Genomic DNA, 27,342 nt, shown 5'->3' with positions numbered 1-27,342 from the left:
AAACTGTTTACGTCTTATTTTTCGTTAGAAATAATTCAATAGTAACATTATTCAAGCTACATACAGTACATTCATCACTGTCGACAACCTAATTACAATTTTAAATCTTTTTATATGAATGAAACGTGAGTAGTTAAAAACACAAACATATTTTTTGGATACTGTAGTAATTTTTTATGAGCTTTAGATTTATTGGGTTTCAAACGATGTATAAATATAGCATATTCATTAAAAAAAAATATATATAACGTAAATGTTGTTCGTATATAAATGTATAAGTCATTCGATGAGAACTACCATTTAAACAGTTGGTCGGTTGGCTTTTTAGTGTCTCTCTACTTGTCTACCCGGCTAAATTTATTTTAGAGCAAATGATGGAAAGAGGAAATGGTACGTGCGATGTGGTGTGGCGCGCTTCTGTAGTACGTATAACACATTCTTCTCTACGATTATTTTTAGTGTGTGTATGTACAACGCTTTGCGACAGTGTTTGCTTGGGCAACACTTGGAATACGCGCATTTACGAACGATCTAGATAACGCCGCGACTTATCACGATATACCGAACTTGATAGTTAACATTGGTGATTGTGTTTGTGCTTGATATTGTTTTTTTTTGTGATTTTTTCAATTTTACATCAATGGAAATTTTGTTGTTTTTTTAGTTGATAAAGAAGATAAAATTATTCTTAATTTAAAACTAATTACATCATAGAAAAACATTTTTTTTTTATTAATTCCTTAACTAATTTCTATAAATAATTAAACTTTAATTAATAATCTGTTAAAATTTTAAAAAGCTGAGAAAAATGTTATTAAATTAAAATTGAATAGGTTCCCTAATATTTAAATACATTTATAGAAATTTCTCGTTACTTAATCTAGTAGTTTAGTAGAAAACCTTTTTATAAAGTAATAGCTTCCGGTTGATTATTTATTTTATAACATTAATTTTACAATATTTCAGTCTGACTAAAATTATAACAAATATAAACATTAATGAAAATTAGGTAATTATAGTGTTTTATAGTTTTTTGTGACAATTTTATTAGTTTTTCTTTATCAAGTTTTGCCTCGTTCATTTATGAACTGCATAATTTGATGAAATATTTGTTTTAGGTATTTGAAATAAATAAAAAATATAATTTGTGTGACAGTTATTCATATCTAAAAAGTATATTTAATTCTTAAAAAAAAATTGATTCAATTTCAGTAACTTCTTAAAGAATAAATTCTTTATTAAATTTTTGTAGTGATAATAATTTTTTTTTTATTCTTGAGAAAGAAATTATTTTTTATTAATACTTAAAATCAGATTAAAAAAAGATTTTATAGGTTAATTATTGTAAATTAATTTTATTTAACTAATTTAAAAATATAGCAGACATTATAAACAATTAGGTTAAATTTTATGATTTACAGCATTAAATATATATATATATATATAGGCTATATATATATATATATATATATATATATACATAAAGATGTGATCTTCAATAATAATAATTTTGAATAGGGTAATATAATATCAGGGAATTTTATTTTTAGCAACTTTTTTCTGTTGACAAAGAACGTTAAGTTTTTCTTATTTTTTTTTATGCTGGCAGTGTTTGAAAAATGTAAAAATTGACTGAATCCCTTTTTATGAAATGAAGAATTTTAAAGCAGATAACGAAAATTATGTTAACGAGAAAGGAACATCATTTTTACGTTTAAGTTTAAAAAAACCAAAAGATTGGAAATGGAGCTTAACTACGTCATCATCTTCTCCAGAAGTTGCTGTTCCAGATATTCAGCTCGTCGATGAAGACGGATGTTTACTTGTCGATACAAGTAAACAAAAACCTGACTATTTTTTAGATAGATATAGAAACGGTAAGGCAGCATCATTTTCTGCAAAGTACACTCAGACACCTGAGCCAAAAATATATCCGACAAGAAAAAGTCGATCAGAAACGCCGCAATTACAGAATGTTGTGAGGAAAGTTGAAGAGGATACTCAGGATAAAGGTACTGTGAAGAAAAGATATTGGAATTGGTTCAATAAAAATTCTAGTGAATTAGTAAGCGATAAAAATTATTGCCATTATAAAGATGTTGAATCAAAGAAAAAAGAAATATCGCTGATAAAATCCAGTCCGGTACCAAAACTACCGGTTGAATTCGCCCGACGAGTCTTATTAACTAAAGATATCACTGGGAAACATATTACATCACCAAAACCAGAAATAAGATCTATTTATAAGTCAACATCATCGTATGACTGTTCTAGAAAACCACGGGAGCCTTACCCTAAACAAGTTTCGTTTAGTTTTAACCAAAAATCAAATTTCAATGAAGAAACTTGTAGTTATTATGAACAGCGGAGATATAATAAAAAAAGTCCTAGTGACACAAACAGTAAACTAAAAATTAGTGCTAAAGAAGATAATCGTAAAGATTTTCATAAGCAAAAACAAAAGATTTTTGAGACTAATTGTAATAATCAAGATCAGGATAAAGAAATAAAGAAAAATAGTTTTTGTTCTAGATATTTTAGGAAGAAGAATGACGTAATATCTTCTAATTTTGGTACAAATGTAAGCAGCAGCGAGGAAAATTTATCGATGAATATATATGAAAATTTAAATTTCCAAAGTTGTAGTGATTTTTCTACATGTATTTATAATTGTAATCCTATAAAAAAATCTGAAAGTTATCGTAATTTTAAATCACCGACTGATAAATTAAGAAAAAATTATTTTTCAACTCATCAAAGTCGATCTAGAAGTAGTTCAGACACGCATATTATCGGTTCAAAAGAACAGTCCTCGTCGGGACGTTCGCGGGATAATAGTCGTCGTAGAAGACGTGTCAGGAGTCGACAGCACTCTGAATCTTTGTGTTCATCTTCTTCATCAGATCATGAAACCATCAGGACACCTAGAGGTAGAAGAAGAAAGAACAAATCTCAAATTATGAAGTACGCAAAAGGTAAGCTTAAAAAGCATCGTTCATATTTAATCTTGTTTACATAATTAAAGCATAAGAGATTAAGGACTTTATTTCATCTCTTTTAGAATATTTTTCAGAAATTTATTCTACATGGGGTATTATATAAACTTTCCAGTAATTATACTAATTTTGAAAAAAAATTATTTTGTATGAACATGTACGCGGTGTCCTTGTTAAAATTATTGATAAGATTCAACCGTAATTTTAAAATCGGTGTTCTTCTTTTAATTAATTTGCTTTACATATTTAGGTTTATTGTTTTAAAAAAAATATTAAGAGTAAAGTCTTCAACAGCAATAAATATCTGTGAGTAAAATTTGACTTCCTTGTAGGAAGTAAAGAAAGGATCGTGATCGCGAAAAAATTCGGTTTTCAGATTTCAACGGAAATATCCATTTTGACCATCCCTGAATCCATTTTGACTAGTATCGGCGTGACGTCTGTACGTTCGTATGTATCTCGCATAACTCAAAAACGATTAGCCGTAGAATGTTGAAATTTTGGATTTAGGACTGTTGTAACATCTAGTTGTGCACCTCCCTTTCTGATTGGAATCGACTGAACCAAAAGTGTCCAAACTAGTTTTGGATTTTGAACTGTTTATTAATTGCAGTAATAAGCCCTCATTGACAGTTTTTCAGCGATGTATATAATAAGTCGTACTTATTTTCATTGGTTACAGAGCCAAATGAAATTTTAATTAATGAAATATTTGGATTTGTAAGGGGAAGACACATCGGTTCGAATCAGACTTCATCTTTTTTTTTAATTTAAATATATTGATTTATTAATAATTATTAACCTCTCATTGTAAAAAGTTTTACAGTAAATAATTCATTAACAAAAAAAAAAATATGAAAAAAATATCAGAAGTTATTAATGAAATAAAATTTTATGTACTTTTCATTTAAAAAAATGTGTATGTAATTTAATAAGCGTACAAGGAAGTCATGCGGTGTCCACATCAGATTGTTTGATTCTGTTTACTTAATGCTACACAAACACATTAATTACTATTTCAAAATTAAATGTCATTCAAAATGGATTAAAATCTACAGCATTTTTAAATCTGTTTGGTTTAAAGTTAATTTCAAGATCAGTTGAGCTTACGTATGCAGTATAAATATTCGCATCTGTTAATACCAAAGGAAAAATCATACATAATTTATACGAAAAAAATTTGTTCAGCGGTTTATTTTTCAGATTCAAGAATAAACATATTTACATTTTAAAGATACGATTAGTCTACATTTTACCTTTATGTAAGAAAAGGTTAAACAGGATTACAGGGCTACAATGGTTGATTTTGCCAAAATTTTAAAAATATGTTGATTTTATCGAAAATAAAGATTTGTTTCTGGGCGATAAAGATTACTGAGGTAGAACTGTTTATTCTTTGGTAAATTTGATAATTTTTTAAGAAACTCTTTTTTCACTCGTGTGTTTTTCTTAAAAAATTAAGAGTTTTTGTAAAAAATTGATTCATGCAAAATCGAAAACTTATATAATCTGTGGTAATTCGTTTACTTATTTTTTTTCATATTGTTTCTCCAAGCCTAAAAACTTTGAAGGGGGCTCAGAATTGGAAACCGTTTCAGAATTATATTGTTATTTGACTCGTTAAAAAAGGAGTAGACTTATTTTGAAGTTTTTTTTTTTGTGGTAATAAAATCAAACACATTATACTCATCTTAAGGATTATTTATTTTGTGCCCCATTTTTTTTTTTTCAATGAGAATCTTTCTTTTATACAATTTGTTATATATACGTGTTATATATATATATATATATATATATATATATATATATGTGTGTGTGTTATTCTTCAACATATTACACGTTAACCATTTTGAATAAATTTTAAATGCTATTAATTCCTTGTAAAATAGACTTGTATCCATTCACCACCATGAAGATACGTTACAATTATTTTAAATATAGTGTAACATACAATAAAAAGGTAGTTTTATGAAAAACAGAAGAAAACTGGATAATTAAAATTAAATATATTAATCAAATTATGTTAATTACACATTTATATTATCGATAGTGCTTTGTGAATACAGTGCCTTAGTTAAATCATTCTTGCAGAAAGCGTATTATACTCGAATTTTTCTTCACTCAAATTAGAAGCATAATTTTTATCATTTCATCAAAGCCTTTCTTTACATTTTTATTAGTGATTGTCATTAAAACATCAAATTTTCTGTTTCTTTAATTCAGGAGACTGTAGTTATCATATAATCATAAATGTGCAATAATTATGGCTGTTTTCTCTAAAAAAAAATTAAACTCATATCCCATAGGGACAATAACAAGGTTGGATGATAGTCAAAATTAAATTTGAAGAAGAAATTTTAAATTGTACAGGAAGAAAATTTACGTCATATTTAGAACATTTTTTGGAGTGGGGGTGCGATTTTTGCAACTTTTTTTTTCGAAATATTATTTTTTAATTGTTAACAAATGCGTCTAAGAAAAATATGACCTTAATTAGGCGAAATCTCGAGATACTGAGGGTGACTTTGCTGTACAGCCTCACCCTCGTAACCTTTTAAGTTGAAAATTTAATGGCATCAATCCTCCATATATAGAAGTAATCTGACCAAGTCTGGTCAAAATCGGTCAATAGTTCTGGAGATATAAGGTGATTTAGGATGCGACACCGAACACATACACGTACATACGATTATCCGGAAAATTTCCATCCGGTTTTTTGGGTTCCTTAGATGTCAAAACGTAAAGATCCGGTGAAAACCCCGTATGCCCAAAGTGAACCGATTACAATATTTTTCCTTCTAGAGCTAAAGCTCTGCTACAGGGCTATCTAGACGGGAAAGTAAAAGCTTAATTTATTACATTTTATTTTCAGCTAATTTACGTTTTGAACGTTTTGCAACTTTCTTTTAATAATAGACGATAAGTTTATATTTTCCTAAAAATCTCTTTTTTTTTGCTTTTCTTGAGTATAAATAAAAAGAGTATCTATTTAATTTTAAGTATAAGTAGAATAATTTTTATAAATAATTATAATTATGGAGAGAATATCGAGATAGTAGGACAGGTTGACTATAACCACACAAGGAATCGTGAAATTTTGTTTACGTTTACAAGCTCTGCGTCTCAAAGTTTCAAAGACTCACAAAGCAGATGCCTACTTTGTATATTTTACCCGTAATACATAGGTCTATTAACAGATAGAAGCTTCTGCATCTCAAAGTTTCAAAGGCTCTCAAAGCAGATGCCTACTTTGAATGTTTTATCCATAATACATAGGTCTATTAAGAGATAGAAGCTTAGCTATAGAATAATTCCCGAACGAGAATAACAATAATCTTTTTGTTATTAAATGCGTCAATCTATGAGTAATTTAATAGAGCAGATATTGCCGGCCTCCGTGGCGCTAGTGGTGGAGTGGCCTCGGCTTTTCATCTGGAGGTCCCAGATTCGAATCCCGGTCAGGCATGGCATTTTTACACGCTTTTTGATATTCATCTCATCCTCTGAAGCAATACTTAACGGTGGTCCTGGAGGTAAAAAAAAATACAGCAGATATTATATTTTAATATCTGCTAGATTAGCAGCGGGAATAAATGATAAACTATTTGGATATACCTGTGTTTGGATATGATCTAAAAATCTCTACTCGACTATTTGTGGTATGAATTAATGAAGAATATTAACACTTCTAACATTATTAACATTGTCTATAACGTTAACATAGCAATAATATTAAATTGTTTATTTATAAGTCGATTATCTTTGCTTTTCTCATACTTTCTAACGGCTGGTTTTATCATAAATTTTTTCAGAGAAATGCTTTTTTTGGTTTGTTTACTCAGTTTCTAAACATAAATGACACAAAGTATAGAGCTGTGTTGTTCCAGAAAATACATTTTCTCATTTTATGAAATTACAATTTAATTCCGTCCTCCTTGGTGTAATATTAAGGATAGTAAATCAGCACTACAGTAAGAATCGAAATGATGATTTTTAAAGTGATCGTAAAATTTAATTGAAAATATGATGTATACATCATATTTTCAATATGATTAATATATTTTCAATATACTAAAAACCTCACGTTTAGTATATCTTCATAATAAAAAAATACAAATTAATTTTGAAACGTGTAGACATCCTCTTTTACAAGAGAATTTTACAAAATTAAATTGTACTAAATCGAATTATACGAAAATTATAATCGTCAAATTAAAATGTTAAAATTATTCCTGTGTTACAAAAGTAAATATATATCGTAGGTTACACATTTTATTTGCATTTTTAGCTGTAATTATATTTACCATTTAGTACAGAAATCTTTTTTTAACACCTTCCTAATAAATTATGACTATGTTACATCATTTCTTTTATATTTTTGGAAACTATATTTTTAATGAATTTTTGGCAACATTTAAAAGCAGATGATTCATCGATTAACCTTAATATTCAGAGTACTTTCGGCGAAGGGGAGATATAATCCTTATACAGTACACCGCTTATGACAAATCGGATGTACAATTTGTATTATTACATATGTCAGATGATAAAATAGCCAAAATTTATGACGATGATAAAATCATTATAAATGACTGGCCTCAACTTCAATTTTTCTCATGTATTACTGAAAAATATATATGTAAAATATATTATTTTCTAGTACCAATTAAAATATTTTTATTTACATCAAAAAATGTTTAAGTAAATATTATCGAATTTATGTCGTTAATTTTTAACACGTTACAAACTGGATGCTAAAGTTTCATTTATCTTATTTATTTTTGTCAACTATTAATAAAATAAAAATACATTTATAATATCTGTCTGTAAACCGAAATATTTTTTTATAGCCTAGTTTCTCAATAATGAATATTACTTCTGATATAGACATAATTACAAAAACCGATTTTCGTGAATGTTACCGGTGTCTAACTACATTTGGTTTTATTAACTAAGAATTAAAATTTATCTAAGCTAGAAATCTATCACAAAGAATAAATTCTTAGAAATATTAAATGCTTGGATTAAAGCCAGCGTTTCTTATATTTCATCCGGAAGGTCCGACTTTCGGTCAGGCCAAGATTTTCTCTTTATTAAAACTTTCTTCCATCGCTTTCAGTGTTACAAAGAAAGCAAGGAAACCCGACAAAACATATTTTTTATAATTAATTTTTTAATATTTACTCTTTAATGATAAAAAAGAACAAATAAAAATATAAAAAAGGATAATTTGTTGTTCAAGATTGACTAGTAATTAAACTTTTATTCTTCACGTGCAATAAAATAAATTTTATTTAAATTCTTCAAAAAACATATCGCGATTGTTATGTACTTACATCAATTATTCGTTTTTACTGTTAAATTTTATTTTAAAATAAAATGGTTTGTTGATAACTGACTAAAACATCAGAATTGAATTTTTATAAAATAATATTATATATCTGTTTGCTTTGTGTATGATTTTAAATAAACAATTTACATTTTATATTATTCATTTGGTAATTAAAAAAAAATTGATAGCTTGTTTACAGCTTTTATTTCGAATATTTTTTAAGTTTACTCGAATTTATATTTAATTAAATATTATTGTTAAGCCAAATTGACAAAAAGTTGTTTATTTCTATATTTATTAATGAAACGACATTTATCATTACCAAGATTACACCGTGACCATTCCAAGATACTCGATAACCATGGATTATTCATTCGTTTTCAGCATTCTTACAAATTGTATATTAAATTTTTACCTTACTTCATCATAGAAATAATAATGTTTTAACGTGATTTATTTAAACGAGGTTTGTGATTGCATCCCCTAATATGTAGATTGATTCATTATATATGCTACATTGTATGATTGATAATGGATGTATGCTTCTGTTCTTAATATTAAAAATAGTTTGTTATTTCTAGTTGAATTTTTTAACAATAGAAATTATCTGAAAGACAATAAACCTGCTTTAAGTACATTAGTTGAAAAATTTAATAATTATAACTTATTTTTGTTAAATAAATGAAGTTAAATTCGTATTTAATTAGGTTAAACAACAAACCACGCCTACGAGGCTTAGTATTTTCTATTATATATACATAAAATTTATCTATATTTAATTTTTTTAATAAAATAATCAATTCATGATATAAATTAGCAATTGTTTTTTATCTTTCACAACTTGAAGTATTTTATTAAACTCAAATTAAGACAAAACGTTACAGAAATATAATTAAATTATTAATTACAGCATAGAAAAAATTGATATTTATCATTCAGTATATTGGACGAATAATTTTTTTTTGTTTTTTTTTCAGGGTGTTAATTAATTTTGTGAAAAGACTTCTTAAGTGATTAAATATTAATAAAACCTATTAGCTTATTTTACTAAATTTTAAAGCAACTGTAAGATAAAAATAGAATTGAAATTTGTAGTAAACTTTATACCCATCTAGCCGGATCCAAAAAAAAATACTATTATCTTGATATTTAAAAAGGTGAATACTATGATTAATATATATACACATAGTTACGTGATTATTTATTTTTAAATAAAATTATCAGTTCGAAAAAGTTTGCTAAATTTTTACTGAAATATACTCCTAATAATAAAACGTTCAAAATATGTTTATAATAAAATAAAAATATGTTTGATTAGTAAACAGCTATTATCAAGAGATACAGGGGAATTAGTATATTAACTATAAAAAAAATATTATTAAATAGATAAAAATAATAATACGAAAACTATGAAAAGAGCTTTTCAGCTCGTGTTTAAAAAATTAAAATAAAAGCAAGTGTTGACTAAAATATTTAAAACCACGATCTACTCGAAATGGACATTTATGAATGGTTTTTAAGTCTTTTATTATATTTTTATATATCTTTATTAATTTCTTTGAAACCATTAACGATTTTTTTTTTAACAATCGAAATGCGCCTCTAATTTCAGACTTTTTTCAAAAATGTTTTCGAGTGTTTGTTACTTACAAATCTAGAATTATCTAAAATTTTATTCAGTATGGCTGAATTATGGTTTATGAATCTTACTGTTCGAAATGTATTTTTTTTCTTTAAATTAAAGCTTATACAAAAATTTATACATTTTTATAAAATGTTAACCAAAGCTCAGCTTAATGTTGGTTAGAAAAAAATGTTTTTTATATTTACTCGCTCGGTTATACTTTAGCTATAATACTTTAGCTAAATTTTTGGTATTGACCAAAAATCAATACTATAAAATCTCGAAGACCTTATACATAATATTTTATTGTTATTTAATATAGATTCCGCTCATTTCTTAATTAAAAATGGATTTTTAAATATTGATTTTATGAATTTAATTTTTTTTCAAAGTTTTATTAGCAGTTTCATAATCCAAGTTTTATCCTGCTACTCTTCATAATAGTTTTTGTTATTTTATTTTGGAAAAAAACAGTTTAATAAGAAAGGTACTGAAAAATAAAATTTCTGTTTTTCTCCAAATTAGATATGTATATAAACAGAGTGATTCGTGAAGAATGTAAAAAACCTTCAGGACATGTAATAATGGTAAAAATAAAGAAGAAAGTTTTTTCAGAGCCTTCTGATTTCTGCGACTTCGGTAAAATTAGGATGACTGTAATTCTTGCAAACCAAATTAAGAGCTAAATTCAGTAGTTCTATATGAAATCTGACTTGAAAAATTGAAAAAGATACATCCCAGAACTGTATTTTTAGTAGTTTTCGAGTAATCTGGAGTGAAGTCTTCTGAAAAGACAAAAGATTGGGTCAAAAACACACTATTTTATGTTTGGCGTAAAATAGTATTGTTAAATTGGAAATAAACGTATAAACATTTTAAACAAAACTTATAGACAATTTGATTCTTGAGTAAAATAGTGTAAATAAAGTCCACAGAAACTAAATACAAACGTAAGAATTTAGAAGTTTATTAAAAACAAAACGTTTCAAAATGTGGCAGATTTTAACTGTTTTTTTAAACAAAACAAAATTTCCAGTTTTACAAAGCAAGGTAATTAAATAGTTTAAAAATAACAAATATAAATACAAAAAATAAAACCATCTTACAAACAATTAAATAACCTGCTGAAAATGATAATTTTATTGTAAATTAATACAAATTTTCATCATTCCGTTAATTTAACTTAAAAAAAGTCTTTTTGCGTTACCGTAATGATTGATGATATTCTGACAGGAATCAAAGTTTCTACCCAAACGACATCTCTATTCTCAAGAACAAGTATTTTATGCCGGATTTACTAGAATGAGAAGTGAAAAGGTTTCATGTTGACTTCATTCAACCAAATACATGCGCTCCACGATATCAAGCCCAAGATAGGCTTGGTAAAGTTCAAAATAGGGAATGAGTATATTGTAGAAATCTTTATTTTAAGAAAAAGAATCTCTTGATCGGTATCACTTGTACCGTAAGTGTTTCTTGTAAGCTAATACTTGTCATGAAAATAATAAATTTAAAAGTGAAATGGAAGGAAATTTTGAAATATTTTCTTTTATTCTGGTATTTACGATAGAAAAATAAAATCAATAGCACCTTAAATGCTGTAAACTAACGGTTACAGGCTATCTGACAAAAGGCAAAGCTCACTTCTATAAACGACTTAGTCATTATTAGGAATAACAAACATCCCATGCCAGCCTTAACAGTGAAAAAGATTTTCTTTTGTCACAATATTGACCCGGATATACATTATTATTATTATGCGAATACATTATTGTCGCCTCTGGTATTCAGGTTTATTTACGTACAACACATTGACAAGGAGGGTGACACAGATACTTTAAAGAAATAAAATTTACCAGTTTTCCTTGGATTATTGCACATATGGATATATGTATTAGAAAAATATTTAAAAAAATATCTCTCTCTCTCTCTATATATATATATATATATATATATATATATATATATATATATATATATATATATATTCGTTATGGAAGTTATTATTATTCCATTATTTAGAAATCTCTGCTTGTTATTTTGCACGACTACATATGATTTTTTTCTTTTATTAGATTTCACAATCATTGTTTTTGTATATGTACATTTGCCAAACAAATCGTTCCGCATTAATTAAATGCTTTCCATTATGTCGTAAATGTTCAGAATTAACTCAAGTACTACAGTAAAAACAAAATGATTGATGATTTTTTTTTTGGACTGATGTGGGAGACAGTATTGACCTTGACAATATTACATACATTATTTCACTTTGGTGTACAGCTGTTGTGTTGGCAGAGCTACTCGCGTTCAACAGTTTCCTCACCGCTCTCTAACTCCCTTAGATTCTTTCAATGTTGTCAGTGAGTTTCATCTGAAAAATAACGTTTTATCGTTGACTAAAAGAAATTTCGTGCGTATTTTTACATAATGCATTTGGCATGACACATTTACAAATAACCTTACTTTATCTTTGAAACAAATACGTATTCATTTTATTCTTGCGAAGTCATATTCATTTTCGGAGAATATTTTCTTTCTTGACATTAGATCTTTAGTTTTATAGCTTTATCGAGTTTTTTTCGAATAAAAAAGAGCCATTTTACTTTATAGGACTCTTATGAATTGATTTATTTATCTATGACATTATTTGAACAAATTTGCCTGATAAAACTACTACTAATTTTTTTTTTTTTGTAAATAATTTTTATTATTCCAGATATTTGTTTTAATATTGTAACACTTTTTATTTATCTTTCTCGTACCTAATTTTCTTGAGTTGTTTTTATCTGAATAGGTTATAAAAATTACGCCTGTAATTTTTTCATAATACGAAGTGTGCGGAAAAAATATAACGCTGTTCTTTCTACAATTATTCATGAATAATTTCGTGCAGAAAATTTTCCTTAAACATTAATTTAGGCATAGAGGTGGGCATGAAATGTACATGGTAAATAGGCACTCTGTATGTAAATTACATGTAAACCTTCAAAAATAAAATTCAAGAAAAATTGATTTCATTCTGAAAAAAGAACAGGATGCACCGTTCAGACCTAAACCTCAAGGGCTTTTTGTACACTTTTAAATTCTTAGTCCTGGTTCAATTCTTCTCTACAAATCCAACACTCAACGCTTACGTTCGGGATTGCTTCAAAGAGGAAAGCTACGAGTAGAATTCAATGACCTAGGCTCTCCGTACAAACGCACAATTTGTTGTATGCGTATTAACTACTTTGGCTCCATTCGCTGATATCCATACTATGTTTTTGTGAAGACAATTGAGTGTATTCGTAGGACAGCTAATGATGGAACTGAGAACCCTCCACACACGCGCACGCGCAACCATCACACGCAGTATTAAACCTCATCTTTTCTACTGATAGCCTGAAACTCTCATCATTTCATCCTTTCTACTGAAAGCAACGAAAGCGACTATAATCTGTCTTATTTTATGAAAGATCTAACAAGACCTTTTTCTCAGGAAAAGTCCTTTAATAGACCGTTAATAAGCTTACTAAACCGTTAATAAACTGTGGTTCTTTTGAGAGAATTGTTAACATGATTTTTTCACTTATTTTTTTACTTATGTTTTTTTCTGTAATGTCTAACGATGATGTTGATGATTGTTTACTAATCGAAATATACAGATTTATAATGTAAGTAAAATTATTTGTTAAACGGTTTTGAAGTGTAATCTTGTTTTCCAAATCATTTCAATAGCCGTTTATCATAGTTTTTTTATTAAAATTTAAACTGTTTAAGATTAATTGAATACAACGAGTAAAAAATAAACAACGCATATAATACGTCAAACTAAAGAAAGCTGGGTTTTATTTTGTTTTCTATTCTTCATTCGTTCGAATTCATTAGATCAAGAAGAAACATATCTTTTGCCATTTTATGTAAAAAGATATATATATATATATATACACATACACACACACACACACACACACACACACACACACACACACACACACACACACACACACACTGTATATATTTTTACATCATTTTGAGTGGGAAATTTTCAACTCGCTAAATTTTTATAAAAAGTTTATAAAACATCTATTAAAAATATGGACTTTTACCGACATCAAACTTCTAGCCAGTTTTGTCCTTAAATTCGGTTATATGGCTTACTTTTTTTGAAAAAAAAAAGATTTTAATTCTCGTAAAAAAAAATTTTTTTTTCTCTGTAAAAAAACAAAAATCAATTTCTTTTATACTGAAATTAAAATAATGAAAATATGAGACATAACTGAAACGTTAAATAGATTCCAATATCTGATTTTTAGAAAAAATGTTATTCTATTCTGGATTTTATAAAATGTAGTCCAGGAATAACAAAAATTAATTACATTTTTGATAATATTGATGACTTTAAATTATAAAAACCAAATAATATTTTTAGAAAGGAATTAGACATAAGATAATAAAGATTAAAAAAAAAAATTTTAAGGGCGAAGATTATTAAAAAATAAACTAGCTATATTGCTATTATTATCATAATCCACCCTACTATAGGGCATTGTATATGTGTGTGTGTGTGTGTCCCTTAGCTTAACACCGGAATGTACGATAACTTGCGGAAAATCACTATTCGTTAGTAATGTCTCGTGGTGGTCAGGTGTATACTTGTTATATTATTATGTATCGATATATTGCATATATATCGATATAATATATATATAATTAATAATATATTTTTTACTTCCTTGCACAAAGTAAAGGAAGTATTGTAATCGCGAAAGATTCTGGTTTTCAGATTTCAACGGAAATATCCTTTTCGACCATCCCTAAATTCATTTTGACTAGTTCGGCGAGATGTATGTATATAAGTACTTATGTACGTACTTACGTACGAATATATCTCGCATAACTCAAAAACGATTTGCCGTAGAATGTTGAAATTTTGGGATTTAGGACTACATCTAGTTGTAACACCTCTAGTTGTGCACCTCCCCTTTTCATTCCAATCGACAACCAAAAGTGTCCAAAAAAGCCTAAAATTCGAAAAATTTGGATTTTGGACTTTTTCTTAACTGCAGTAATAAGCGCTCATTGAGAGCTTTTCAACGATATATCGTAAGTGGTTCTTATTTTTATTGGTTCCAGAGTTATAGCCAAATAAAATTTTAATTAATGAAATATTTGGTTCTTACAGCGGGAAGGCAGGTCAGTTCGAATCAGACTTCATTTCCTTTCTTTTTTAATCTAAATATATTGATTTATAAATAATTATTAACCTCCGATTGAAAAAAAAAAAACATGAGAAAAAATCAGAAGTTATTAGTGAAATAAAATTTTATGTACTTTTCATTTTAATTCCAAAATTTCTATAGAGGTTTATAACTATTAATAAATCAATATATTTAAAATAAAAAAAGCTAAAAATAAATATATGTATGTGAAGTCGGATTGGAATCGATGTGTGCATAATTACGGATCCGACACTTTCTCATTTACACCTCATAACTACTTCAGCGACGTGAAACAAAATTAATATAAACGGCTGATACGGACACCACAAAAAAATTTGATGCATGTAATGTCTAACACAATGTAATTGTGTAACTGTTCATTTTATTAAAGGATTGGAGGATTGTATCTCACTTTCAAATGAAATAAGTTTAAATGAAGTGCAGCAAAAAATGTGTATAGTAATTGATCAGGCGTACGTGGAAGTCAGATTTTTTTATTTATGTGATTTTTTTCTAAATAAAATACTCAACTATAACCAAAAAATAGGCCCCGGAATGTATCGATCACTAGCGGAAAATACCGATTCGTTAGTATCTATTTCTAGAGTTAAATTTCTAATTTAACTTGTGCGATATCAATTTCCATCATTCAAAAAATAATATTTTTACGCAAGAAGTAATCAATTTTAGACACCTAATAATCTCATTCTGTCGTCTCTGTAGCTAGTATGCTATTAAATAGATGTATCATTTTTTTTTAGTATAATAGTATGTTTTCGGAAGTGGATTTTGACTCGCCTTTGAACGCTTACTATTTAAACACTGTACTTAACAATACAGACTGACTATTAACTGATAGATTGCATGGTTTAAAAAATATGTTTTTTTTAATTTATTTATTTTTTTTGCTATTAAGTGGGACATACGCAATACTAGAATTAAATAAAAAATATTTAGTTATGATTACTCTTAAGGCGGTCCTTGTGAACCGGGAAAAATATTAATGTTACATATAATATAAATGAATCATCTAATATTATAAATAAATAATATTATAAATGAATCATCTTTAGGCAATCAATTATTCGTATTGTAAAAGCGGTTGTCGTTACTAAATTAATGATCTTATTTTAATATATTATTAACGAAATAAACATTTTTTATGGCCTTCAACATTTGATGATTCGCGTTCGTATTTAGCGGTTTATAACTAACATATTAATCAATCAATTAAATTCCAAATAAAACAAATGTGCTTTCAATCTCTTTTTGCATAGATTTGATATTAAGATTGTTATAAAAATAGCTTCACATAAATTCTAAGTAGCATACCTACCACTGTAAACTACTGTACTTCGTTGTTAAAAATACTATTTTTATCGTTTATTGTGTAGTCATTTTATAATCGGTTTTCATTGTTACGATGACCGTTCATTACGTAAAAGTTTCACGTACAGAACTACAGAATGAGTGAAAGAATGTGACTACGTTTATTCACTGTTGCGGAAAGGTTGCGTTATTGCCTACGTAAAGAAGCACGGAGATGTTATATCGCAGGCAGAAAATTTGATTCAGCAGATGCTGCATTCGTGACTGGCGAAAGAAAAAAAGAATTCCTCGTAGCCAATAAAAACAAGAGAGCATTTTAGCGGAAAACGCAAAATATCCGTAAATGGAAGAAAAGGCTGCAATCAAAATATGGAATATACTTCGGTTTGGATACCGCGATTACTAGTGAAATGTGTCAGATTAAAGCCGATGAATTAAATAACGACAGGGATGAATTTAATGCTAGTTTTAACTGGGAACCCCGATTTCTTTGCCCACATAGTTTTCTGTTTGAAGGACAGCAATAGCACACCGACTACCAAAAGCATACGAATTTAAAGTGACAGATTCAAAGGTATGTCATAATTTACGAAAAAGAAATAGTTTTTCCCTAGATCAAATTGGAAATGTGGACCGGATACCGGTAACTTTCGAAATGCCATCGATTACAATAGAAAATTTAAGAATATAGTATTCAGATATGAATGGCCGGTTACCAAAAACAACGTTGCATAGTGATGCTGACAATATTTTCGGAAAGAAAAAAATTACCTCCATATGTAATTTTTAAAAGAAAATATCTACCAAAAGGTGAAAATTTTCCTCCCGATATTGTCGTATGAACGCAATAAAAGGGAGGATGAATAATGCATTAGTACTGTACCGGATTAAATCGTCTGGGATCGTCGACTAGGTGCTTTATTACGAAAACCTTCGTTACTTGTAATGGATAGTTTTTGGAAGTCAAACGCATCGGTGATGTAAAGTGAATCCTGGTTGTAGTAAAGTGGTGGAATGACATCTGTTCTTCATCGTCTAGAAGTGTCTACGTAAACCGATCGTTTAAACCCAAACTCCGTAAACACTACACAGAAGAGAGATCTTACTATTAAGATATAAGCAAATATATGGGCATTTCCTACCCATATAAACTATAGAACGTTTAATAACAATCCTTTGGCTGCATTATACGAACACCGTGCTGCCTATTTCAAACCAGCCGGAATACGGCTACAAATCCGAAGTTAGCAACAAACACGGTATTGCTTTATCGAATACATTAGCAATTTCTACGAGAGAAATACCACCGTGGCTTTTACCAACTGTAAGCACAAAATTAGATTTCTCTTATGGAAATGTAAAAGAGTTACCAGAAGGGATCATACTACAAGAATTTTCGTCAATCATCAGTAGCTGTGAAGAATATATAAAAATTTATACCGACGGTTCTAAAACTGAATATGGTGTTAGACGCTTTATGTACATAAATTGTGAAGTTCATTCGTTAAAATTTCCAGATATGGCTAGTGTTTACTGAGCAGAGCTCATTGCTATACAGCAAGCTCTTTGCTGTACAGAACATTTCTGCGAAGAGAGAGTGCTTATATGTTGCGACTCTTTAAGCGCACTAACTGCTATTCGGAACAAAAACATTGAGGATGTCCTTATCGCAAGCATCCTATCCATCTGTATATATCAAATATCTGTATATATTAAATTGAAGGTGATAGCGATGTATATTTGTATAAATATCAAGGCATATCTCAGGAAATGAAAGCGTAAACGAAGCTGGCAGAATGGAAACAATCTGTGAGATTATGGACATGCAGACATCCCTATTCGCGTGGCAGACATTAAAAATCGTATAATTAGCAGTATCAGAAATACGTGGACTAATGAATGGAGAAGATAAATACGAAACTTAATTCTATTAAAATTACTCCATATAAATGGAAAAGCAAAGAAAAATTGACTTGCCGGGAACAAATGGCGGTGACCAAACTCAGAATTGGTCACACAATAGATGAAATTTGTTAACCGATAAAAGAGACCATGTATGTGATAAATCACTTACTGTTAAGCATCTGCTGGAAAAGTGTATAATATACGAAAACCTCTGAAAGAGGAACAGATTAAGAAATAATATTGCTGCTGATTTAGAAAATGGCAAACAAGAAAAAATAGTTGCTTACCTACATGCCAGCGAATTACTAACGCATTTATAGTGACTGACAATCTTCTGTGTAAAGGTACTTAACACCTAAATATACAGTTGCCAAATTTACATGGTGTTGACCCTTTTTTTGTGTATGTTATTTTAATCTGTTCAATGTTCTAGTTTTATTTTTGTTTTTTATGTAAATATCAGGGCCCTTAACACCCTTACATTTGACGATATTACTGGTGATTTTATTCTCTTTTTAAAGAATGCGACGAGGACTAATGCCCTTAGACATCAATGCTCATATAGCTTGATTAAAAAAAAGCTACACAAACCGGATGGCGAACACGTCTCACGAGATTACATCATCTAGTAAAATTAAGAACCATTTTTGATACAGATTAGTGAATTATTGAGGCTCTGTTAGAAATATCGGATGATTTAAAAATTGTTCAAGAAATATCGTATTCTAACGCTTTGGATGGAAGTGAGGACGATTATTTGTGGTTAAATGATTACGATTCTACAATTGCAATTTTACAGATGACGGAAACACTGATGACAATAATTTAGGTAAATACGTACTGTAATTTCTATGTCCTTAATTAAATATTTACAGTATAAATTGATTGACTGACGTAGTGCATATAACAAACTTTGTTAAACGTTCAATTTTATACGATTAGTTTTTTATTACAGTAAAAAGAAAAAATGTAAATGTTTCTTTTTTTCAATTTTAAAAACTTGGATTTACATGGCAGTTGATTGTATATGGCATTATAAGAGACACTTTGTAAAACCTTTTTCTGAATCTGCTTCCTCAAAGTGAACTACTGGTTTTTAAAAAAAGCACCCACCATAATGTTAAAGTTTTGAAATCTCCAAATTTAGTTTGTCCAAAACGAAAAAACAGTATTGTCTAAGGAAAATATATACCTAGTAGCGAGTCGGCGCTAAAAAATTGAGCTGTATCATTAAGTTAATAGAAGGCAAAACAAAAATTTATGAAAACTTTTAATAAACGAGATCATTCTGTTTGAGGTTTCTTTAAAACTGAACTCAAACCCAAGGAAATTAAAATATCTGAAGCAAAAAAAGAGACAAAATGAAACAAATAATACGGTTTATAATATCGGTGATGTGAAAAGATGACTGATGAAAGATTGTTTCCAATTTGTGCAGAAAGTTGTAAGAAAAAGTTCGAGCACGTAAATAAGAATATGGAAAAACTGAACGACCTGTGTATAACTTCTGTTATTCATTAGCAATTAATGTTGAGCAGAATAATCTGAAAAAAAACTATGGAAGTTCTTCAGGAGATTAAACGAAATTTGTCAATGAATTTCCGGATGTAATACCAATTTAGCCGATTAAAACGGTAAGAAGACTAACATCTGTTTTAAGTTGATTATACTTTTACAGATATTTTTTTAAAATTACATCTGTGTGACATTAATTTTAATCCAAGCATTACCTTTTAAAGATCTACCTAGCTATAAAGTACAAATTAACATTGGTGAATATTTTTTTACACGGTTACAGGCACGTAGCTAGGATTTGTTTTCGGGGGTGCTAAGGAGGCTGATTATGATGATAAAATAATAATAATAATGATGAGAATCATTTTACATTATAACGGTTTTTACTTGCTTTATTTTAACTCACAATGTATTTTTCGATTTTTTTTCAGTTTTTTTTTATGTTCGGCCTCGAATTTTGCATCCTTAATTTAACATACTGATGAAATTTTGCATAGTTACTAAGGTCGGGTGACAATACAATATTCCACCATTTCTTTCGCAAATATTCCCCTGTACGGGGGTAAATCTCTAAAATGTATATAAACGACAAAGAAAAGTTTTGTTAATTTATAATTTTATTTCGATAATCAAAAACTTCACTATTTCGTTACTTTATATAGTAAATGTCTGACTGAAAATCTGTTTGATATTTCATAAATATATTGGAAATTTCAGTATATGATGTTATCTTTTGAAATCCAAATTAACATAATTATTAAACTCATGCAGTGTATGATAATAATTTGATTAAAGTATGACTAAAAAAAGAGTTTAATAAAAAGGAGTGAATAAAAAGTATAAAGCAAGTTTTTAAAAATTGTTTTAATATTATTTATACTTTATTGCATTTGAAAAATACAAAACATATGCTTAGATTTAATACGTAATTTAATAATAAGAATCGTAATGTTAGTATATAATTTTTTTATAATCCACATTTATACTTCACACATTTATACTCCAATAAAGGTTATGAACTATTAGAAAGCTAGCCGTCGATTTTTCTTTCTCGCCATAATATCTAAAACTTCATCAGGAGTAACAGTAATAACTCTATGCACTGACAAAGAAAGTAATGAACCTAATCTTTCATCCCCCGACTTGTTATACGCAATGGTTTTGACTATTTATTGTGGAGAACGAGCATTCATTAGTGCATGTTGTTATCGGAAGAGTCGCTACAACTTGCAAGAGATAATGGATATTCGGCAAATTTTCTTTATTGCAGTGATCCCATACTTCAATCACTGCTAGATCGCACTTTAAATTTAATGACTTATCTCCTCGTCCCGTGTAAGAAACTCCACTTGTTTGGCCACTTTGCAAATAAAAAGGTAAAACTGAAATAATATGCTGAAACTTCTATATATGGAAGACAGATACAGAACATTCATTATCACAATACATCGCTAAGATTTTTAGTTCATTCACTTTTCCAGGACTAGCTAAACCTGGCAAAACAACTTGAACATTTTTGAAGATATTTGAAACGCAGTCTAGCTGCCTACGCATGTGTCTGGATTGCGATAAGCAAATGTTGCATTTCTGGCTTACGGGAAATTTCCAATAATCAATTATTTTTATTAGTATTGCGTCAAGAGTGAGCGCGGCGGTCAGTCGTTGAATAACGGCGTTACTCTCAGAGCAACAGCGTTGCGCTCAGAGTATAGTAACGGCGGGTTAATGTATACAGGAGGGGATTAATGACTAGGGAGATGATTATGTACCGATTTACCTTAAATTTTCTGAAAATACTTTTGAGATGTAATAAATTACAAAAATGTAAAATGCTAAAAATGGATTTTTTAGGCCCAACTAACTAGATTTAACCCGTGACTGACAAAGTCTATGATAAAATACAAAAAAAGTTAGTTTCTAGCTAATAGTTATACTTGTTTTGTATAACTATATATTTGACCAGCGTTCTCCATTCGTTAGTTAAAATATAATAAAAGCAATTCCTTTTGCATCTATAGATAAAGTATATTATTACACTGTTACGACACTGTATCCTACACAGTCCTTTATAAACAGCAAAATAATTTAGTTTCTCATTTAAAATCAGAACTGAGATGTATGTACTTATTAAAATTTAATCATGATTAAAATTATTGCTGAAACTAGTTGAAATCTATTTAGTGTAATAAAAAACTTCACTTTAACATTTATTATTAATTAAATATATATATTATAGAACATCTTCACGTAAATATAGAGTGGGCACTGACGCTATCAACATTATTCATTTTATTTGGTCACTAATTTTTCTATTTTTAATTGTATAGGAGATATCCCTTGACATCAATGCATATACCAAATATAATTTTTTTCTGTTAATTAAAAGATACACTTCTTGTTTAAATTATTTTTTGATTAATTAAAGTTTGAGAGATTAGATTTTATTTTCGTACACATTTACAGGCTATAAATATATACGTATGTAAGTTATGTAAACTAAAACTCAGGTGTTAATTATTATTTTCTTAGCCAAACTAAGAATAACTTTAACAATAAAATATAGGCTAAATGAAGAGGAAAAAAAAGATGTTCAACACCAATTTATGTTTATTGTTAGAAGTACTCTTGTTATTTAAGGGTCTTAAACTATATTAAAGTATCATTCTATATCGAGTTTTTTTCTAGGTCTTTAGTTAGAACAAACGGCATGCTAGTCACTCAGGGTTTTTGGCTATCAAGTCTTGATATAAATAACTAACATAAGAATTCCAAAGGGAAGTTCGACTTCCTCCCTTGCGCCAGCCGGTCGTGCTCACGTCCCTGTCTCCTGTCTAGCTGGCTGTCGTTCGAGGCACGTGTCGTTCTCATCCCACCGTACATAGATAGCTACGTACACGGGATTAGGAATCTGGAGAGAACAGCTGAATAGACAGAAATGGATTCGGCACGACACCTTTAAATCTTCTTACAGTTCAATAAATTTACTTTTCTATACAACCGCGTTCTTATTCTTTTGTTACATTTATTTTATTTCCTTCCATGCCTACATTTTTATTCGCCTATCTATGTAATATATAATTCAAAATTATCGATCGCACTGTGAATATATGAATACATGAACACGTTGTCGTTTAACTTATTCTTAAAACATATATTTATAGCCAATTGGTTTTATATCTGTTACTGAAACATAATTATATATTTTATTATTTGACTTCAACGTTTAATAATTTTGCCTTTTACTGAATCATTTGTATATGTATCATTAGAAATGCCTCTATGTATTTTTCCGTTATGTTTAATTAAAACGTTTACATTTGTCATTCTCTGTAGGTTCCCAAAAGATTTTACTGTATCCAGCACAATTCTCTTGGAGATATTGGTGAATAATGTCAGCTATTTTCGTTTTCTGAGGTTCTCATGTAATTGTCACGCTTGCAATTGATACAGATAGTTTAATACATATTTCATAAAAAAATAAGTACAACTATTCTGAAATTAAAAAGCTATTAGTACGTATGCAACAAATAAAAAAAAAAGCTGAAACACAGCTGTAGGACTTTCCCGTCAGGCAGTTAAAGCCATGTTCAGAGAAACTCCTACAACTGTGGGTTGTTTCTGATGCACAGCATACACACAACTTAATTTAAAGTATTTATCATTTTATTTAAATACAATATTTTTTTTCATTTATTTAATTCAATGATTCGTAACTAAAGCGAGCGCGCATATCGTATTTAATTCGCGTGTTGTGGCGATACTGGCGGCGACAGTCGGCACTAACTAAACTAATGTAATTTCACAATCTACATAGAAAAAATTTCGCTTGTTCGGTCGGCAACTGGTGTAGCCGCGAGGCTTAACGCGTCGGGTACCGCGTCGACCGGGTTATCGAGTTCGAGACTCAACCAGACCGAGTTACTTTTTTTCATTTTAAATATTATTCATTTATTTAACTCTATCGCTCACCTGTGACGTCACAGCGTACCAGTAGTTTAGAGCATTTTTTGGGGTGAGGGTGCGATTTTGCAAAAATTCTCTTTTGCAGATATTGTTAATTTTTAATCGTTAACAAATGTGCGTAAGAAAAATATGACCTTAATTAGGCGAAATCTCGAGATACTTACAGTTACCTTGCTCTACAGCCTCATCCCTTTGACCTTTTAAATTGAAAATTTAATGACATCAATCATTAATACTCCGTGTATAGAAATAATCTGACCAAATATCTGGTCAAATTCGGTCCTGTTATTCTGGACATATAAGGTGATTTAGAGGCCAACACCGAACACACACATACGAACATTAACATCTGGTTTTTTGGGTTCTTTAGATATCATAACGTCAAGATAAGGTGAAAACCGCATATGCCCAAATTGAACCGATTACAATACTTTCCCTTCTAGAGCTATAGCGCTGTTTAGACGGAAAAGTAATATCTCTCAATACAAAATACTCTACTTCTGGAATGGTTTGGTAAAAGTTTTTTAATGTATTCATAAAGTGTAATTTTCTCTTTCATTAAAATTTAGTTATATAAAAAAATTATAATAATTTATCATCGTACCGTATATTTTTTTACATGATATTTAACTTAAAAACTTTCTCAGCGGCTAAAAAATGTTTATTATGTTTTTGAGGGATACCGGAATATAAAATTATATATAGGGTATTATTTTAAGGGAAATTTATGCTCTATTAATTCTACATGAATTGATAAAGCAGTTATACTCGTACGTTTGATTTTAACGTTTAAAACTGACAACTTTTTAGAATTTTTTATTTTGAGAAAACCGACCCGTTTTATTCACATCCATATTCAATATTTTATAAAAGGATAAGAAAATCATCATTAAAAGAAAAGAAAAGCACAAAAATGCAGCTGTTATAAGCTTACCTGATTGACGTTTTTTTAAAAGAAATTTTTTTTAATATTTAGTTTTCAAGAGTTTAAAACATTTTAAAAATGTTCCGATAATCATCCAGGATCAAGTAGCTGTTGCAAAAGGTTTCAAAGTATGCTGAACCAGTTTTTGAAAAACTCATTTTACAATTTTTTTCATAAATTCATGTTTTTACAAATGGACTAAAATATGGTTTTGTTAAAACACTAAAACGATCGTTTGGAAATACGTTTATCTTGTTGAAAAATAGTATAGGAATTGTTTAGTATTACATTTGTTAAACAATAATATTTTATATTAATAATAATATTATTATTATTATTTGCGTCTCCAACTAACAAAAAGAATAAAGTCAAAATCAGGTATTACAATGCTGAAAACAAATCAGAAGCCCTGTACGCATCAGAATGCATCTCCAGTTTTGAAATGAGGTGAAATAATTACAATAGAAAAAAAATGAAAATCTTCAGAAAAAATTCTATTACCAATAAAAAGAGGTGAAAACGAATACAAATGCAGAAACAATAAAAATCTTTACAAATACAAAGAAACAGGGAAAATTTAGATTTCATCGCAAAAAGAATAGCCAAATTCTTCCGCCAACTTATGGGAATGAATGATAGGCTCACAAAACAAACCTTCAAATACATTTACTACAAAAAGAAGGGAACTCTACGGATCTCTGTGGTTCAACAAGACCTAAAAGAAATGAAATATCTGAAGAAATAGCTTACGATACAACGAAGTTCAGAAAACCGGTACAAAATTTTAACGGTTTCCAAGAGAAGTTGAAAGAGACTAACAACGGCTGGTCAGAAGTGAGACGGCAAAAACAAAGCGAGATTGATGAACTATTGGAAGACTAGGAAAGAAAATGCCCGGAAGAAAACAAATAAAGAAGCAAAAAACACACCGAAAAAATTGGGTGTATGTTTGTGGAATAATAAATTAAAAATAATTTAAAATTTTTAAAAAGTATTCGTGTAATGAAAATCAATTTTTTATTTATTTAGATATTTACAAAAAAAATTACTTTCCTGTTTTTAAAAATTTACATAAGGATGTATTAAATTTATAAGGAGATTCAGTTTCATCAAATGTAATAAATATCTGTTTACATAAGCCTAAGTTTTCATCATTTTTACAATTAATATTACTGGTATTTACTGCGCATGTAATATACATCTTAACTAATTTATGCACGTACACGAAATGAATAACAAAACTTAATTAATATTTATTATAAAATACGCAGTTATAAACAGTCAATACGCGTTGTGATGTATCTATAAAAAACTATTCTTTTGTTTATTTTATGATTTATAGATTATAATACTTCAAAATTCATCTTAAGTTCTGTTGTAATCAATTAGTCATTTTTATCCCACCTCCGGCAGATGCAGCTGGTAGTGAATCCCTGATTAAAAATAGTAAACTGGTAATACCGGCTATCAAATCCTGATATTTAATTAAAAATTATTGCAGTATCGCTCAAGTTATCAATACGTTCAAATAAAGAGCTGTTCTAAACTGTTATTAAAATTAATGGAGAACCAGATTTCGTTCCAGAAACTGTTTACATAACATTTTTGCCTGATTGTCATTACCATTGTCAAACAATCATCATCAATAAAGACTACGGAAAAATATGTATAAACTAAATATGTAAAATAAATAAATGAAAAATACACAGAAATAATAATTAATATTAAATTACAAAAAAAAACCAAAAAAACGGTACTTACGAAAAGCAATAAAAATGAATATTTTTCATTGGGTTTTTATAACATGAATAAATATAAATTAAATAAATATTACAAAAAAAATACAAAATAGTACAAATAATTGTTGTCGTTTTAGGCAATCTCAATAAAAGATGTAAATTTATCTTAAAACCTTTCTAAATAATTATCCTTACCACAATTCCGCGGGAGATTGAAGAATCTTTATTCATGAATGAAAAGCACCTTAGTGATCAACAATTTTTTGTTGATTGATTAACTTAAATATATGCCGCAACTAAAATTTCTTTTCCTGGAAGAATTAAAGAGCCACCCGAATTACAGTATCAACTTAATATACCTAATGATAGTGTATATCTAACGATCAACCTAACCCTTATCTGGATTTGTTCAGCAAAGAACCAAAACATAAAATGTTCAACCGTTTCCGTCTGCTGTAGTCGGGATTCGAGTAGCTGCATTGCTTGTTCGTGAAGCGCCTGAATTTTTTCCCTATCTTATAGTCTACTTTACAAGTTTATGATGCCTTGTTAATTAGAATTTAACAACATATGGCATCCGGAAGACAAAAACAAGGGAGCGGCCGTAGAATTTAACAGGTGTAGTTTCCAGTTTGGTAGATTTCAAACTGACGATTTTCAGTTCAGTAAAATAAGCTTTTAATATTTCGAATTCATAATTTTAGTAATAATCATAATAGCACGCAAAATTTTCGGTTTATTTTATCTTTTATTTCAACATTGTCTCTTAGTTAGTTTTTTAGTTTTTTCTTAGATAGTTTTTATGAACAC

The 27,342-nt window shown here is 28.6% G+C and overlaps 1 protein-coding gene across 6 annotated transcripts in view; it reads left to right on the top strand.

Moving 5' to 3' along the window:
• Positions 1-449: 449 nt before the first annotated feature.
• Positions 450-27,342, top strand: part of LOC142324584 (uncharacterized) — a 483,167-nt gene continuing 456,274 nt past the window's right edge. Inside the window, exons 1-3 of one of the 6 annotated variants that reach the window (XM_075365443.1) lie at positions 451-583; positions 967-1,009; positions 1,551-2,975. In XM_075365443.1, the coding sequence (XP_075221558.1) occupies positions 1,652-2,975 (1,324 nt within the window). In that variant the 5' untranslated portion in view covers positions 451-583; positions 967-1,009; positions 1,551-1,651. Of the gene's footprint in view, positions 592-966; positions 1,010-1,550; positions 2,976-27,342 lie in introns of those variants that run through there. The other 5 variants (XM_075365433.1, XM_075365448.1, XM_075365439.1 and 2 more) reach the window with 5 other exon arrangements.

Source organism: Lycorma delicatula, chromosome 1 (genome assembly GCF_047948215.1).
Source record: "Lycorma delicatula isolate Av1 chromosome 1, ASM4794821v1, whole genome shotgun sequence".
NCBI lineage: Eukaryota > Metazoa > Arthropoda > Insecta > Hemiptera > Fulgoridae > Lycorma > Lycorma delicatula.
Note: the sequence above shows the minus strand (reverse complement) of the source record. Positions and strands in the feature narration are given on the sequence as shown.